This window comes from Chiloscyllium plagiosum, unplaced genomic scaffold (assembly GCF_037043375.1).
Source record: "Chiloscyllium plagiosum isolate Xiang-an unplaced genomic scaffold, Cpla_swu_hap1 HiC_scaffold_26, whole genome shotgun sequence".
Taxonomy (NCBI): Eukaryota; Metazoa; Chordata; class Chondrichthyes; order Orectolobiformes; family Hemiscylliidae; genus Chiloscyllium; species Chiloscyllium plagiosum.
Window position 1 is genome coordinate 19,601,176 of NW_028270164.1, and position 14,667 is coordinate 19,615,842.

The 14,667-nt window shown below is 39.1% G+C and overlaps 1 protein-coding gene across 1 annotated transcript in view; it reads right to left on the reverse strand.

The window, feature by feature from the left end:
* Window positions 1–4,866: 4,866 nt before the first annotated feature.
* The window catches only part of LOC122563137 (ciliary microtubule-associated protein 3), a 29,311-nt gene continuing 19,510 nt past the window's right edge, over window positions 4,867–14,667 (reverse strand). Inside the window, exons 3-6 of the mRNA XM_043716596.2 lie at window positions 11,039–11,131; window positions 8,850–8,986; window positions 7,665–7,782; window positions 4,867–5,244 (exon numbers count right to left, since the gene is read on the reverse strand). Coding sequence (XP_043572531.1) covers window positions 5,176–5,244; window positions 7,665–7,782; window positions 8,850–8,986; window positions 11,039–11,131 — 417 coding nt within the window. The 3' untranslated portion in view covers window positions 4,867–5,175. The remainder of the gene's footprint in view (window positions 5,245–7,664; window positions 7,783–8,849; window positions 8,987–11,038; window positions 11,132–14,667) is intronic.

Genomic DNA, 14,667 nt, shown 5'->3' on the forward strand with positions numbered 1-14,667 from the left:
TTCATTTAGAAATTGTGGTCCTTTATAAGGTGCAATCATCTTGCAAAATTGTACTGTTCTTAAGCAGGAGGCCTACATCCAGCAATGTTTTAGAACCCCTGTAACCACTATTTTGCTCCTCAAATGGAAAAGGTGAAGGCAGAAATTGAAAGTGCACAGTGGGAGATAATTTCACAGCACCTGCTATATGATATTCAAGTCTGGTGACTGGAACCATGTATCAGAATATCATCCACATTGCATATTATTCTGTCCTTCCCTTGAAATATGTTGAACATTGTCCTCTGGAATATTTCAGATGCAGAGGCTATTCCAAAGGGTCGTAAGCACAAAAGGCATTATAAAAATAGTTAGCAATCTTGACTGTTGATACACAGGTCCTTATATCCTTATTTAGCTTAGGAACAGTAACCATGCCTGAGCATCATTTAGCAGGTACTGTTATCAATGATATTAACCTTTGTTGCATTCTTTCAATTTTTACTTTTCCTGAAGCATGAGAGTGTACATCCATTAGATGGACTGAGTGATTAAAGGAAGTTGTACACCACTGCCTTCGTGAGGGTAATTTTGATGGGAAATGCCCACATCCATGAAAAAAAGATAAATTAATTCAAGGACGGTTTGTGCAATTTTATTTTGTTCACTTATGGGATGTGGACATTGCTGGCTGTGCTAGCATTTATTGCCCATCTCCTGTTGCCCTTGAGATTGCAGTGGTGAGCTGTCTTCTTGAACCACTGCAGTCCATGTGCTATAGGTAGATCTACAATGCTATTGGGGAGGAAATTCCAGGATTTTGACCCAACAACACTGAAGGACGGACAATGTTTCCAAATAGCATAGTGAGTAACTTGGAGGTGAACTTGCAGATGGTGATGTTCCAAGTATCTGCTGTAATTTTCCTTTGAAATGGAAGTGGATGGAGTTTGTAAATTGCTGTCTGAGCAGCCTTGGTGAATTTCTGTAGTGTACCTTGTAGATAGTACACACTGCTGCTACTGAGCATGAATGGTGGAGCAATTGAACATTTGTGGATGTGGTGCATCAAGCAGGCTGTATCAAGCTTCTTGAGTGTTGTTCTAGCTGCACTCACCAAGGTAAGGAGTATTTCATCACACTCCTGATTTGTGTCATGTAAATGATGGACAGGCTTTCAGGAGTCAAGAAGGTCAGTTACTCTTAGGAGTATTCCTAGCTTCTGACTTGCTGTTGTGGCCACTGTATTTAAGTGGTGAGTCCAGCTCAGTTTTTGGCATAGTAACTCCAGGGATTTCCATGATGGTGATATCATTGAATGTCATGGGGCCATGGTTAGATTATCTTATATTGCAGATGGTCATTGTCTGGCATTTCTATGGTGTGAATGTTAGTTGCTTTATTATTGTGTCATCACCATGTGTATTTATTTATTAAGTGGGCCAGAAAGATCCAACTATTTCATCTCTTAATGTAAGCATTTCTCTTAGGTCCTCTTTCCAATCGAAAATCCTTATAGTTTTTTTTGCCAATAAAGCATTTGAGCCCCACGCTCTGTGCAGTTTCCTGTTGCCCTTGAGATTAGCCAATTGTGAAAACAATGCACAAAAAGGTGGATGATTGAATGTGTGCTATCTCCGAAACATTAATTGGTTTTAAGTTCGCAAACTATGCAGTCATCATGATGTGCAACAAGACAGTGATGGCAATGAAGTACAAGCCATTGTACATAATTTTCATTTCTTATAATCTAGCTACATAAAGGACATCAAATGATTCTGCTCTGGTTCACTACATTTTATTGAAACAGTTTAATGAAAGCATCTTCCTTTCAGTATCAGTTTAAAACATTTCACCATACTGAAAAGAAAAACCTGTAATGAGCTTTTTCAAGAAATGAAAACAGTGCCTTACAAATTATGTATTTTAATTTAATTCTCACAAGCAATGGCTAAATCAGTTTCATTTTCCCCATGTTTAAAAAAATGCATATGTGCAGTGTTTATTTGAACACAGGTGAAAATGGATTTGCGTACATGGTGGTTGCAGAAGGAAGTACGTGTAATTACAATTGCACAAAATAAAATCATTTTTGAAGCAATAATAGAAGACAATGGATTCCCTACCAAGATTTGCGACCATCAGAATTTTTGGACTGTCAGATTTGTAAGTAGGGATGATAGTGATAAAACATGATTTTTATTTTGCTGCTCAGGATTGAGAATGGAAGGGATGACACTATCCAGCAATAGTCTGCTCTGCTATTCAGTGCAATCATGGCTAATTATCTAATTCTGCATCCTATCCTCACTTTCTCCCCCTATTGTTTGATCCCTTTTACAAGAAGAATTACATCTAATTTCTTGAAAATAATCAATGTTTTGACCTCAACTGTTTTCTGTGGCAGAGAATTCCACTAGGTTGCGACTCTCTGGGTGAAGAAATCTTTCCTCATCACAGTCCTGATCGGCATACCTCTTATTCTTAGAGTATGACACATAGTCTCGACTCCCTTGTCATTGGGAACATCCTTCCTGTGTTTATCCTGTAAGTTTTTATGAGACAGCCCTCATACTTCTTAACTTCAGTGAATATAGACCTATTTATCCATCTGTCTTCATACATTACTCCTGTCATTCCAATAATCCATCTAGTAAACGTTTTGTTGCACTCCCTTCATAGCCAAGATATCCTTCTTCAGGGAAAGAGACCAAAACTGCACACAATACTCCAGGTGTGATCTCACCAAAAACTTGTACAATTACAGCAAGAAATCTGTGCTCCTCTATTCAAATCTTCTTACTATGAAAGCCAACATATCATTTGCCTTTCTCACTGTCTGTTGCACCTTCATGCTTAATTTTAATGACTGTTGTACATGTCTCATAGCACATAGCCCTTTCCGATTCTATCACCATTCAGATAATCTATCTTTCTGTTTTTGCTACCAAAGTGGAAAACCACATTAGACTTTATTATACTACAATAATCTACGCTAGAACTTTTTAACGGATCCTTTCATTTCTGCTTGGTTGAGTCACAAAGCACAAGCCATCAACCTATTCCAATTTTCTTTAACAATAAAGCAAAAGACAAATCTTTCAAGTGCGTGTTCAAAACTTTCTGCAACTTGTATTTCTACCCCACAACTGGCTTGTGCAATTTGATCATAACATTCAGTCTTTTTTCTAATGACAATATGAAGAAAAATGTGTCTGTACATTAAAGAGAAGAGATCAATGGTACAGGAGTAATAATTCTATGCACTTTTATCATATAACAGGACACATTTTTGTAAAAAAAAATGGCTTCAGGAGAAGACTAGAATGTCATGCGAGTGAAGCTATTTTTCTCCCCTTGATGTATGGGTAGCTTATTCAGAGGCATTTCATATATATCCATTGAAAAGAACCATGAAAATGATTGGCTTTGAAATATTTTAGGAATAAATACAATAAATATATTTGAAGTATCAGCAATTCCTTTCTCGTGTATGCATGCATCTACTGCCTTTGTCCTCCTAGGTGGTGAAAGTCATGGGTTTAGAAGGTGCTGTCAAAGTGCAATTTCCCTCTAAACCATAGATCATCCTGATTTGGAAAAAATATTGTCACTACGTTATCAACCTTGAAATTCTTTCCTAAAAGCATTGTGATCTGAAACAAAAACAAATTGCTGGAGAAACTCAACAGGTCTGGAAGCATCTGTGGGAAGAAAAGCAGAGTCAACGTTTCAGTGACTCTTCATCAGAACCGTTAACAGCTAGGATAAAATGGTATTTATGCTGAAGTCACATTTGAGGAGTGACGGAGGTTTCCAAAGGGAGAGGTGAGTGGATCAGAGGAGATGGAGCCCAGAGTGAGAGAAAGGGAGATTGGTGAGTAAACAAGGAAATTAGGGGATAGGTAGTCAGGGTAGAAGAAAAACTACAACTGCTAAAATCAATCCATGTCATGGCAAGAGCAGGTGTGGAATTGTAAAAACATGAAAAGATGGAATCAGGCTGCAAAGTTTTTGAAGTTGATGTTGAGTTGTTGCAGTATTCCCCCAAAGGGAAATGACATGCTTGGCAACAGCCACCCATTCTCACATACTCCTAAATCCATTATCACATGATATGGTTACACTCAGTACAGCTCACCCATCTTCTCCTACTCTTAGCTCATATTACTTATTCAGTTTTTCTTCTGTCCTGGCCTGATATCCAAAATCTCTTTGTTTACCTATCCCTTTTATATTTCTGTCTGGGCTCCATCTCTACCTATCCACTCATCTTTGTCCCATCCTCACCACCAAAAATTTCAACTTCAGCACAAATGCCACTTTTTCTTCACTGTTAACAGTTCTGATGAAGAGTCAACAGACTTGAATTGTAGCTGTACTTTCTTTTCAGATGCTGCCAGATCTGCGACAATTTTCCAGTAATTTCTGTTCTTGTTTCATATTTCCAGCATCTGCAATACTTTGGGTTCTTTTTAAGAGGTATGATATCTTACACATTTATCTTAATTGATCTGACATCACTTTCAAAAGACTGGTAATGAAGCACCCCCTCTATCTGGAATGTCATCTTTGAATTATGCTGACATCCTGCATTAGGGTTACAACTCACGACCTGACTGTACAGAAAAACCTGTACAGTCAAAGTGACATTTCAGGTGTGGCCAATTCATTGTAATGTCAGAGCTGAAAATGTGTTGCTGGAGAAGCGCAGCAGGTCAGGCAGCATCCAGGGAACAGGAGAATCGACATTTCGGGCATAAGCCCTTCTTCAGGAATGATTCCTGAAGAAGGGCTTATGCCCGAAACGTCGATTCTCCTGTTCCCTGGATGCTGCCTGACCTGCTGCACTTCTCCAGCAACACATTTTCAGCTCTGATCTCCAGCATTTGCAGACCTCACTTTCTCCTCATTGTAATGTCAACCTATCTTACTGTGCTTTGAGACATTTCATTCTTCAACAGTGCGAACAAAATACATTTTAACACTGACATGTAGAAACTAATTTATTCAGAAAGTTGAATATGTTTAATGAGATTCATGACACAGGCACATAATTACAGAATAAAATGTTAAAAACAGCAAAAATCACACATTTATATGAATTACCCCCTCTTTAAATCAATATTTGTATGCTTGAAACATCATGTTTTGACATAGTGACGACTGGCATTCAGAGATTAGAATTATATTTCATTATGAGAAGTACAAGCTGAAATATGCCACTCTGTTCCTGTGTTTCCGGAATTCTTTGTCACTGGCAAGCTAAAAATAAAACAATTTTTTAAATTGATTTTTTAAAATCAAATGTATTATTTTCTTTTACTGCTTCTGAAGGTTCTGAATCATGCTGATATTTTCTATAGGTATTAGATGTATGCTGGTACCTCACTCAAATGGCCATTCTTGTGAAAATTTATGGATAGTCAGCATTATCAAGTTACCAGATTATGGCATGTAACGGCTGAGTTTAATCCTCAACTGGCAACCTTGCACATAAATTTCAAACTTACAGCTGAACAGTGATCAAGAAAGGAAACCCCAGCTGGATTTCCCTTCTCTTGACCAGGCATGCTGAAGCCCGCCGCAGTGCCATTTCAGCAGAGTTAACCAGCCTAATACAAAGTCAGTATAATCAAACTTGAGTTCCTAGGTTTGCATGACCTCAGTTGTATTTTGGTAAGGCATCATTCATGAAATCAGAAAGGCTTGCATGTTATCTCAAGAGCCACATGATTTAACTCTTAGGTCAAATATTACAAGTGTTTAATATCAGAATGATTAGAAATCTCTTCTGTAATATTTTAAACCACTTAGTTCTTGGCAGGATAAATACAAAACACTGGAAACGAGAAACAGCTGATGTTTTTAGTCTGGTATAATTCTTATTTAGATGGAAGTTCTGAAGAAGAGTCATAGAGATCTGCAGCACAGAGAAAGGCCCTTCAGCCCATTGAGTAAATGACAGTCAAGAAACAACCATCCAACAATTCTAATCCCATCTTCCATCATTTACCGTATATGCCTTGGCATTACAAGTGCACATCTAATTAGTTCTTAAATGATATGAGGATTTCTGCCTTTACCAATCTTACGGAAAATGTATTTCAGGTTCCCACTACCTTCTGAGTGAAAAAAAAAATCCTCGCATGGAAGCAAGGTCATTGGGGATATTTAAGAGACTGTTGGACATGCATATGGTCACAGAAATTTGAGGGTTCGTACATTAGGTTTACCTTACATGAGGATCAATGGTCGGCACAACATTGTCGACTGAAGGGCCTGTTCTGTGCTGTACTGTTCTATGTTCTATGTCCTGTAAATTTCCTGCCCCTTACCATAAATCTATGGTCCTTGGTCATTGATTCCTCCACAAAGGAGAAAAGATCCCCTTAGAGGGCAGGTTCATAGCTCCATGAGTAGTAGAGTCACAGATAGATAGGATAGTGAAGAAGGCGTTTGGTATGCTTTCCTTTATTGGTCACAGTATTGAGTACAGGAGTTGGGAGATCATGTTGCGGCTGTACAGGACATTGGTTAGGCCACTTTTGGAACATTGTGTGCAATTCTGGTCTCCTTCCTATTGGAAAGATGTTGTGAAACTTGAAAGGTTCAGAAAAGATTTACAAGGATGTTGCCAGGGTTGTAGGATTTGAGCTAAAGGGAAAGGCTGAATAGGCTGGGGCTGTTTTCCCTAGAGCATGGGAGGCTGAGGCGTGACCTTATAGAGGTTTATAAAGTCATGAGGGGCATGGATAGGGTAAATAGACAAAGTCTTTTCCCTGGGGTGGGGGAGTCCAGAACTAGAGGGTATAGGTTTAGAGTGACAGGGGAAAGAAAAAAGAGACCTAAGGGGCAACCTTTTCACGCAGAGGATGATATGTATATGGAATGAGCTGCCAGAGGAAGTGGTGGAGGTTGGTACAATTACAACATTAAAAAGGCATCTGGATGGGTATATGAATAGGAAGGGATTAGAGGTATATAGGTCAAGTGCTGGCAAATGGGACAAGGTTAGGTTGGGATATCTGGTCAGCATGGACGAGTTGGACGAAGAGTTTGTTTCCGTGCTGTACAGCTCTATGACTTTATCCTTCCTACCTACCTATCAATGCCTCTCATAGTTTTATACATCTATCTATGCCAGGCATACCAGAAACATTAACCCTGTTTCTTTCTCCACATGGTGCTGCCAGACTGGCGGAGTGTCTTCAGCATTCTCTGCATTTGTTTCAGATTTCCAGTCAAAGGATCTGAGGGGTAACTTTTTCACACAGGGGGTGATGCATTTATGGAATGCTTATGGAAGTGGTGGAGGCTGGTACAATGGGAAATATTTAGAGGGATATAGGGCCAAATGCTGGCAAATGGGACAAGGTCAGATTGGGATGTCTACTAGACGCAGGTGAGTTGGACCAAAGGGTCTGTTCCTATGTTGTATGAATCTATGACTGTACCTGCAAAATGTTGCCTTAATTCATAGAACATAAAAAGCTAATACAGTGCAGGAACCTTTTGCCAAACATGGCTCCAAATTAAACTAATCTTTTCTATCTACCCTTGGTTCATATCCCTTGCATAATATCCCTCCATATCTTGCAATATATCCCTCCAGTCCTTGCAATTCTTGTCCATGTTTAGCTGATTAGGCTCAGAGGACATTTCTAACACTATTTTAGTCATACCTCAATTCTCAATGTTCGCTTTTTTGGAGCAGGAACCAAATTCCAGTCTGGAGCACCAAATTTCATCGGCCATGTTACATGCTGGTTCCTTTGTTCATTAGGGTGATATGTACCAGGGCTACAAATTCACAAAATTCACATATTAGTCCTGGATATACAGATAACTCCAATACCATTTTAAAAAAATAATGTAACTTTATTATTTGTGTCTGCAATATCTAAAGTAGGTTCAGTGCACATGCAGTGCATTGTGGTAAAGCTGGATTTTAAACAATGCAATTCATCCAAAATAAGAGTATTTGTTTAAATTTGTTTAAAAAATCTACATGAATTATCTTGCTCAGTTTGTTTTCGTACAAAATGTTGAGCCCTCAGTGTCTCATTTTAGTTATTATCCATCCATGAACTTTTACCTACAAGTCAACTAAATACATCAATTTTTAGGAAATATTTAACAAAGGATTTGGTGGACAAATGCTTGCTAGACAGGGGAAATCAAGGGTTATTAGGGCTAGATGGGAAAATGGAATTCAAAAAAACAAAAATATCTTAAGCACCTTCCAAACCCACTATACTCTCCATCAAGGAGGACAAGGGCAGCAGATATATGGGAATACCACTAGCTCCAAGTTCCCAGCCAAGCCACTCACCATCCTGACTTGGAAATATATCGCCATTCCTTCACTGTCCCTGGGTCAAAATCTCTGTGATCTACCTACAGCACACAGAGTGCTGTGGTTCAAGAAAGCAGCTCATCACTACTTTCTCAAGGCAACTAGAAATGGGCAATAAATTCTAGCTAGCCAACGATGTCCATGTGCCACAAAGAAATAGATCTGCAATGATCTTATTTAATAATGGAGCAGTTCAAGATGCCAATGGTCTACTTCTGCTTATATTTTGTATGTTTATATGAACCTTAAATGAATTCAAGTATGGCACTGATACAGTGACGTACAGACAAAAACAATCTCTCCAAAGGCAACCTTTTTCAGGTAATGGAAGTCATTATTAGAAACTAGTGTCTGTAATCATTTTATGACACTACTGTGAATATGATGTATAGTGGACATGGATCTAGTTCATTATTGTTGACTCCTAATTTTACTAAAGCCACAAAGAAAACAATTCTAGCTGAAAACTTCATACTTTCTGTAAATGACGAGATCAGTTAGAGTTACATACCCAGGAACCACCAATTTATTCAATGAACTCTCTCTGCTTCTTGGAGTTGAAGAACCAAATGGTGCACTGGAAGGCTTGAAAGTTCGGTCCCTTCCCAATCTTCTCTGATATACTGCAGGACCAGGTGATATAGTCAGCTGTTGAGAGTAGGTTAAAAAAAGAAGATACAATTCACAAAACAGCAGTAGAGACAAATGAAAAACAGACGCAAAAAGCAAGAAGATAGGGAAAGACAAAATGAAGGTAATGAGAATGAAACAACTGCCAAGAGAGAAACCAAAAAGGTGATACAGAGGAAATGGTAACTGAGATAAAACGATGACGAAATAACAACAAAAATAAAGGTAATGTGTCATGTATAAATTCTTCAGACAAAGAGTTAGGAAGCTACAAGAATACATCAGAAAGCACATTGGTCAGATCAATGTATTGTGTGTTTTCTCTCATTTTAAAAAATTTTGCTGTGCAGTGATCAAACATTTCAACTGGCAGTTTAAATTAAGTATCAATGTAAATGTATAAGCAACATATACGGAGTCAATTCAGAGAGCCTGGAGAGAGAAATTGTGCACCTTGGCCTTCGTTTGTTTCCAGGAACCTTGTTTACATTCCTCCGACTTCCTGGCATCACCTTTTAAACCCTCAATAGCTTCTTATCAAACACATTCACGATGCAGTCTGAACCTATAGTCCTGCAGCACATTCACACCATCGCGCATGTGCCAATACTTTCCAAGATATATCCAATCAGTCCTACCATTATCACCCTGCCCATCCTCATGTTTTCTTTCTCTATTCATCTATCACCAACAACTAACTAATTACATTTTCAACTCTCATTTGAATCTCTATCCATCGCAATATCAGGGAAAGAGTGTGCTACAACTTCTAAGCACATTTCCTTGTATAACCTTTGACCTAAATTACAATAATTCTAAGATACTTGATTGTCAATCCTTTAGTCAGTAGAAACAGTTGCTTTTTATTCTAGCTACACCCTTCATAATCTCCATAAAATCCCCTTAGGCTTCTTGGCTCTAAGAAGAACAAGACCAGATTCTCAGTGAACCCTTATCCCTGGAGCTATTCTACTAAATCTCTTCTGAACCCTCTACTAAACCTTCACATTCTTCTAATGCCCTGAATTGGAAACTGTAATCACAGTGTTGTTGAATTCTTTTATGAGGATTCACTACTAATTATTTGCTTTTGCACTCCATGCCTCTATTTAAAAATCATATTGAAAACTCAGGAATCAGTACGATACACTTTACAAACATGGCTTTGTCAGACAATTGCATGCAATTTGGCCATTCACAGACTCATTTAAGCAATCGCTGATGAGAAACAGCCTGTATTTGAAGGAGCAGCTCGTAACAATCCATCTCTCATGAATGACGACCGCCTTCCTCTGACAGGTCATCACTTGAGAAAGGGGGCAGCAGTTTTCCGAGCACAGGTCCCATTAAGGCAAGAGACTCAGTGATTGGCACCATCTCTATCACCTTTTCCTGGACCCAGTCAGTTCAATTAAATGACTAGGCAAAGACTACCTCCAGCAAAGAAGTAACCCTAGAGATGTAAGAGAATCATGACATTGAAGTGGGTGTACACATGCTACTAAATGACCAGAACGTAGGTCTTGCAATTCAACTGCAGCAACATTCTAATCTCTTAAAGGTCTGAGTTGAGACAAAGGAAACAATCAGTGGCAAAGCCACATTAAACACACATGCCTTTACTTCCCAGCATCAGCTTTGACAGCAGAATGGAATGGCACTATGACACCTGCATTCCTCCTCAGTCCAGAAAGAGACCAGAAGAAGTTAAAGCTGAGAAAAGATACAAAATAATGGTGTTGTACATTGATTACATTGAGCACTGGTCTGAAGTCTTTGCCTTCCATCCATTCTGAAACAGACACTGAGTCATCTGGAGTGTCTGATTATAGACACAGATCATGGCTAACCACATAAAACATGACAATCTTTTAAAACAATACTCTTTTATCATAAGCAGCAGCAGTTTCCAGGTTTCCTTAGTTGAATTTCAGGATTGAATATTCTCACCCTCTTAGGCAGCCAGTCTTCCACCTTTATAAAATTTTGCTGTCAGATTATTCAAATTAAACTATCAAAATACATATATGAATTTTTAAAATTAATTCTTATTGCAAATTCATAGCCTACCTTTGGCAGAAATCGAACTGACGTTCTTGCCCCTAGAGTGTACCCCATTTTACTCTCCGGTTTCCTTTCTAAGTTGTCAATCAAACTATTTGTCTGCAAAATAAAACATAAATCTGAGACCAATTGAGATTTGTGATATGATAGCATGGAGCTTATACCATTGGAGTAACACACCAGAAAAACTAATAGTCCCAAAATGGTAATTCAAATCGAATAAATTGCAGGAATTTAACTTTAATTATTTAAATAAATCAGAATTTTTAAATAAACTGGAAAGAGTGTCCATAAATCTAACAGGCTTTTGGAAAATAACTCAATTGGTTCACAAATGTCCTTTAATGAAAGAAATCTAACTTGATTCAATTTAGTCTATCTGAGACTCTAGACTCACAATATGTTCTGGCCAGTTCACGAAGGAGTTGAAGATAAATTGCAAGGATTATTTTTGTTTGATAACTCCAATGAAATCCTGAACATAAAATAATGTATTTATGGTTCTTTTTCTGGAAATAGTAAAGAAGAAAATATTCACAAAAGTATTTCCAATACTTCTGCACATAGCAGCTGGAGGAAGCCGGTGCATGAGCACTCATTATTTCATTCAGTCTTTTTCTCAAAACTTTCAAGGTGCTACATATTGTAGATCGCATCTCATAAGTTCACACTGGTTAAGAGCAGAGTTGTGAACTGGAGCTCCTCCTTCCCCTCCTCTCTTGGCTTTAGATTAAGGGTTTAATTAAATATGGCGCATCATCCTTCTAATCTGCTTCCATCACTAATCCAGTTGCCTGCAGCTTAAAGCTCCATATAAACTGAATGGGTTATCTTTATCATCAAATAGCATTAACTTCTATTCTGGCTAAGATTATGGAAAGATGTAGAGGCAATATAGTAGTGGTGATGGGAGATTTTAATTTTTCCAACATTGACTGGGGTACACTTAGCGTCAGAGGTCTGGATGGGGTAGAATTTGTAAGAAGCATCCAGGAGAGTTTTCTAGAGCAGTACGTCAATAGACTAGCGAGGGAAGGGGCCATATTGGACCTGGTGTTGGGGAATGAGCCAGGCCAGGTGGTAGAAGTTGCGGTGGAGAATCTCTTTGGAAACAGTGACCACAATTCTGTAAGTTTTTGAATACTCGTAGACAAAGATGAGAGTGGTCCTGAGGGAAGAGTACTAAGCTGGGCCAATGTCAATTATATCAAAATTAGGCAGGAGCTGGGAAATGTGGATTAGACACAGCTATTTGACGGGAAGTCCACATTTAATATCTGGGAGGCTTTCAAAGATAGGTTAAAAAAAGAGCAGGATAGGTATGTCCCATTGAAGGCTAAGGATAGGAAAGGCAAAATTCATGAACCGTGGATGACAGGAGAAATCGTATGACTAACCAAGAGGAAAAGGGAAATGTGCATTAGGTCCAGGCAGCTAAGAACAGACAGGCCCTGGGAGAATATTATAAGAGTAGAACCAGTTTTAAACAAGGCATCAAGCAGGCTAAAAGGGGTCATGAATTAGTTTTAGCGGGCAGAATTGAGGAGAATCCCAAAGCCTCTTATTCTTATATAAGAAGTAGGCAGGTAATTACAGAAAGGATTGGTCCACTAAATAATAAGGAAGGAAGGCTGTGTGTCGAACCTGAGAGAATGGGTGAAACTCTGAATGATTACTTTGCATCAGTGTTCACTGAGGAGAGGGACATGATGCATGTTGAGATTAGAGATAGAAGTTTGATTAGTCTGGATCACGTTGACATAAGTAGGGAAGATATGTTGGGTAGGCGAGACATTATTAAGGAGGACAAATCCCCAGGACCAGATGCGATCTATCCAAGGTTACTGAAGGAGGCAAGAGAGGAAATAGCTAGGAAATAGCTGACAGATACCTTTGTGACATCCTTAAGCACAGGTGAGGTGCTGGAGGACTGAAAGGTTGCTCATGTTGTCCCCCTGTACAAGAAGGGTAGTAGGTATATTCTGAGTAACTACAGACCAGTGAGCCTGACGTCAGTGGTGGGAAAGTTACTGGAGAAGGTACTGTGGGATAGGATCTATTTATATTTAGAAAAGAATGGGTTTATCAGTGATAGGCAACATGGTTTTGTGTGGGTGAGATCATGCCTCACCAACTTAATAGAGTTCTTTGAGGAAGTGGCCAAGTTGATGGATGAAGGAAGGGCTATAGATGTCATATACAGGGACTTTAGTAAGGCATTTGATAAGGTTTTCCATGGTAAACTAATATAGAAAGTGAAGTCACATGGTGTGCAGGGTGTTCTAGCTAGGTGGATAAAGAACTGATTGAACAACTGGAGACAGAGAGTAGTAGTTGAAGGGAATTGCTTGAAATGGAGAAAGGTGACCAGTGGTGTTCCACAGGGATCAGTGCTAGGGCCACTGCTGTTTGGAAAAGGGCACTGTTGGTATGCTCAGTAAGTTTGCAGATGACATGAAGATTGGTGGAGCAGCAGAAAGCATAAGGGACTGTCAAAGAATACAGGAGAATATAGATTGACTGGAGAGTTGGGCAGAGAAGTGGCAGATGGAGTTCAATCCAGCCAAATGTGAGGGCATGCATTTTGGGAAGTCTTATTCTAGAACCAATTATACAGTGAACAGAAGGGCCTTGGGAAAAGTTGATGAGCAGAGAGATCTGGGAGTGCAGGTCCGTTGTACCCTGAAGGTTGCTGCACAGGTGGACAGAGTGGTCAAGTAGGCATATGGTATGTTTGCCTTCATTAGATTGGGTATTGAGTATAAGAGCTGGCAGGTCTTGTTAACATTGTACAAGAGATTGGTTCGGCCACGTTTAGAATACTGTGTACAGTTCTGATCGCCACATTACCAAAAGGATGTGGACGCTTTGGAGAGGTTGCAGAGGTTTATGAGGATGTTGCCTGGTATGGAAGGTGCTAGCTATAAAGAGAGGTTGAGTAGGTTAGGTTTGTTTTAATCAGAAAAAAGGAGATTGAGGGGGGACCTGATTGAGGTCTACAAAATCATGAAGAGTATAGACAGGGTAGATAGAGACAAGCTTTTTCCCAGGGTGAGGGATTCAATAACAAGAGGTCACGCTTTCAAGGTGAGAGGTGAACAGTTTAAGGGGGATACACGTGGCAAGTACTTTACACAAAGGGTGGTAGGTGTCTGGAATACGTTGCCAGAGGTAGTAGAGGCAGGCACGTTAGATTCACTTAAGATGCATCTGAACGAATACATGAGTAGGTGGGGAACAGAGGGATACAGATGCTTAGGAATTGGGCGACAGGTTTAGACAGTAGATTTGGATCAGCTCAGGCTTGGAGGGCCGAAGGGCCTGTTCCTGGGCTGTAAATTTTCTTTGTTCTTTGTTCTTTGTAATAACATTTGAATCATGTTGCTGAAAAGGTGCTTAGATTTCCTGGTTTGATTGTTAACATTAAACCCACTCTCACTTTTACACTTGGAGTGAGTATGTGCATTTGCTGAGTAAGGAAGTGTCCAAATCTTCAATTTATGCAAACTTAATTTAGATTGCAATTTGTAATTTGCTTAAAGTGAAATCAAATTGTTTAATTCTGCAGTTGGAAGTTTTTGAGCAAGCTTATTTTCAAGGGCTATATTGCAAGAGCAGCCTAACTGAAATAGCTG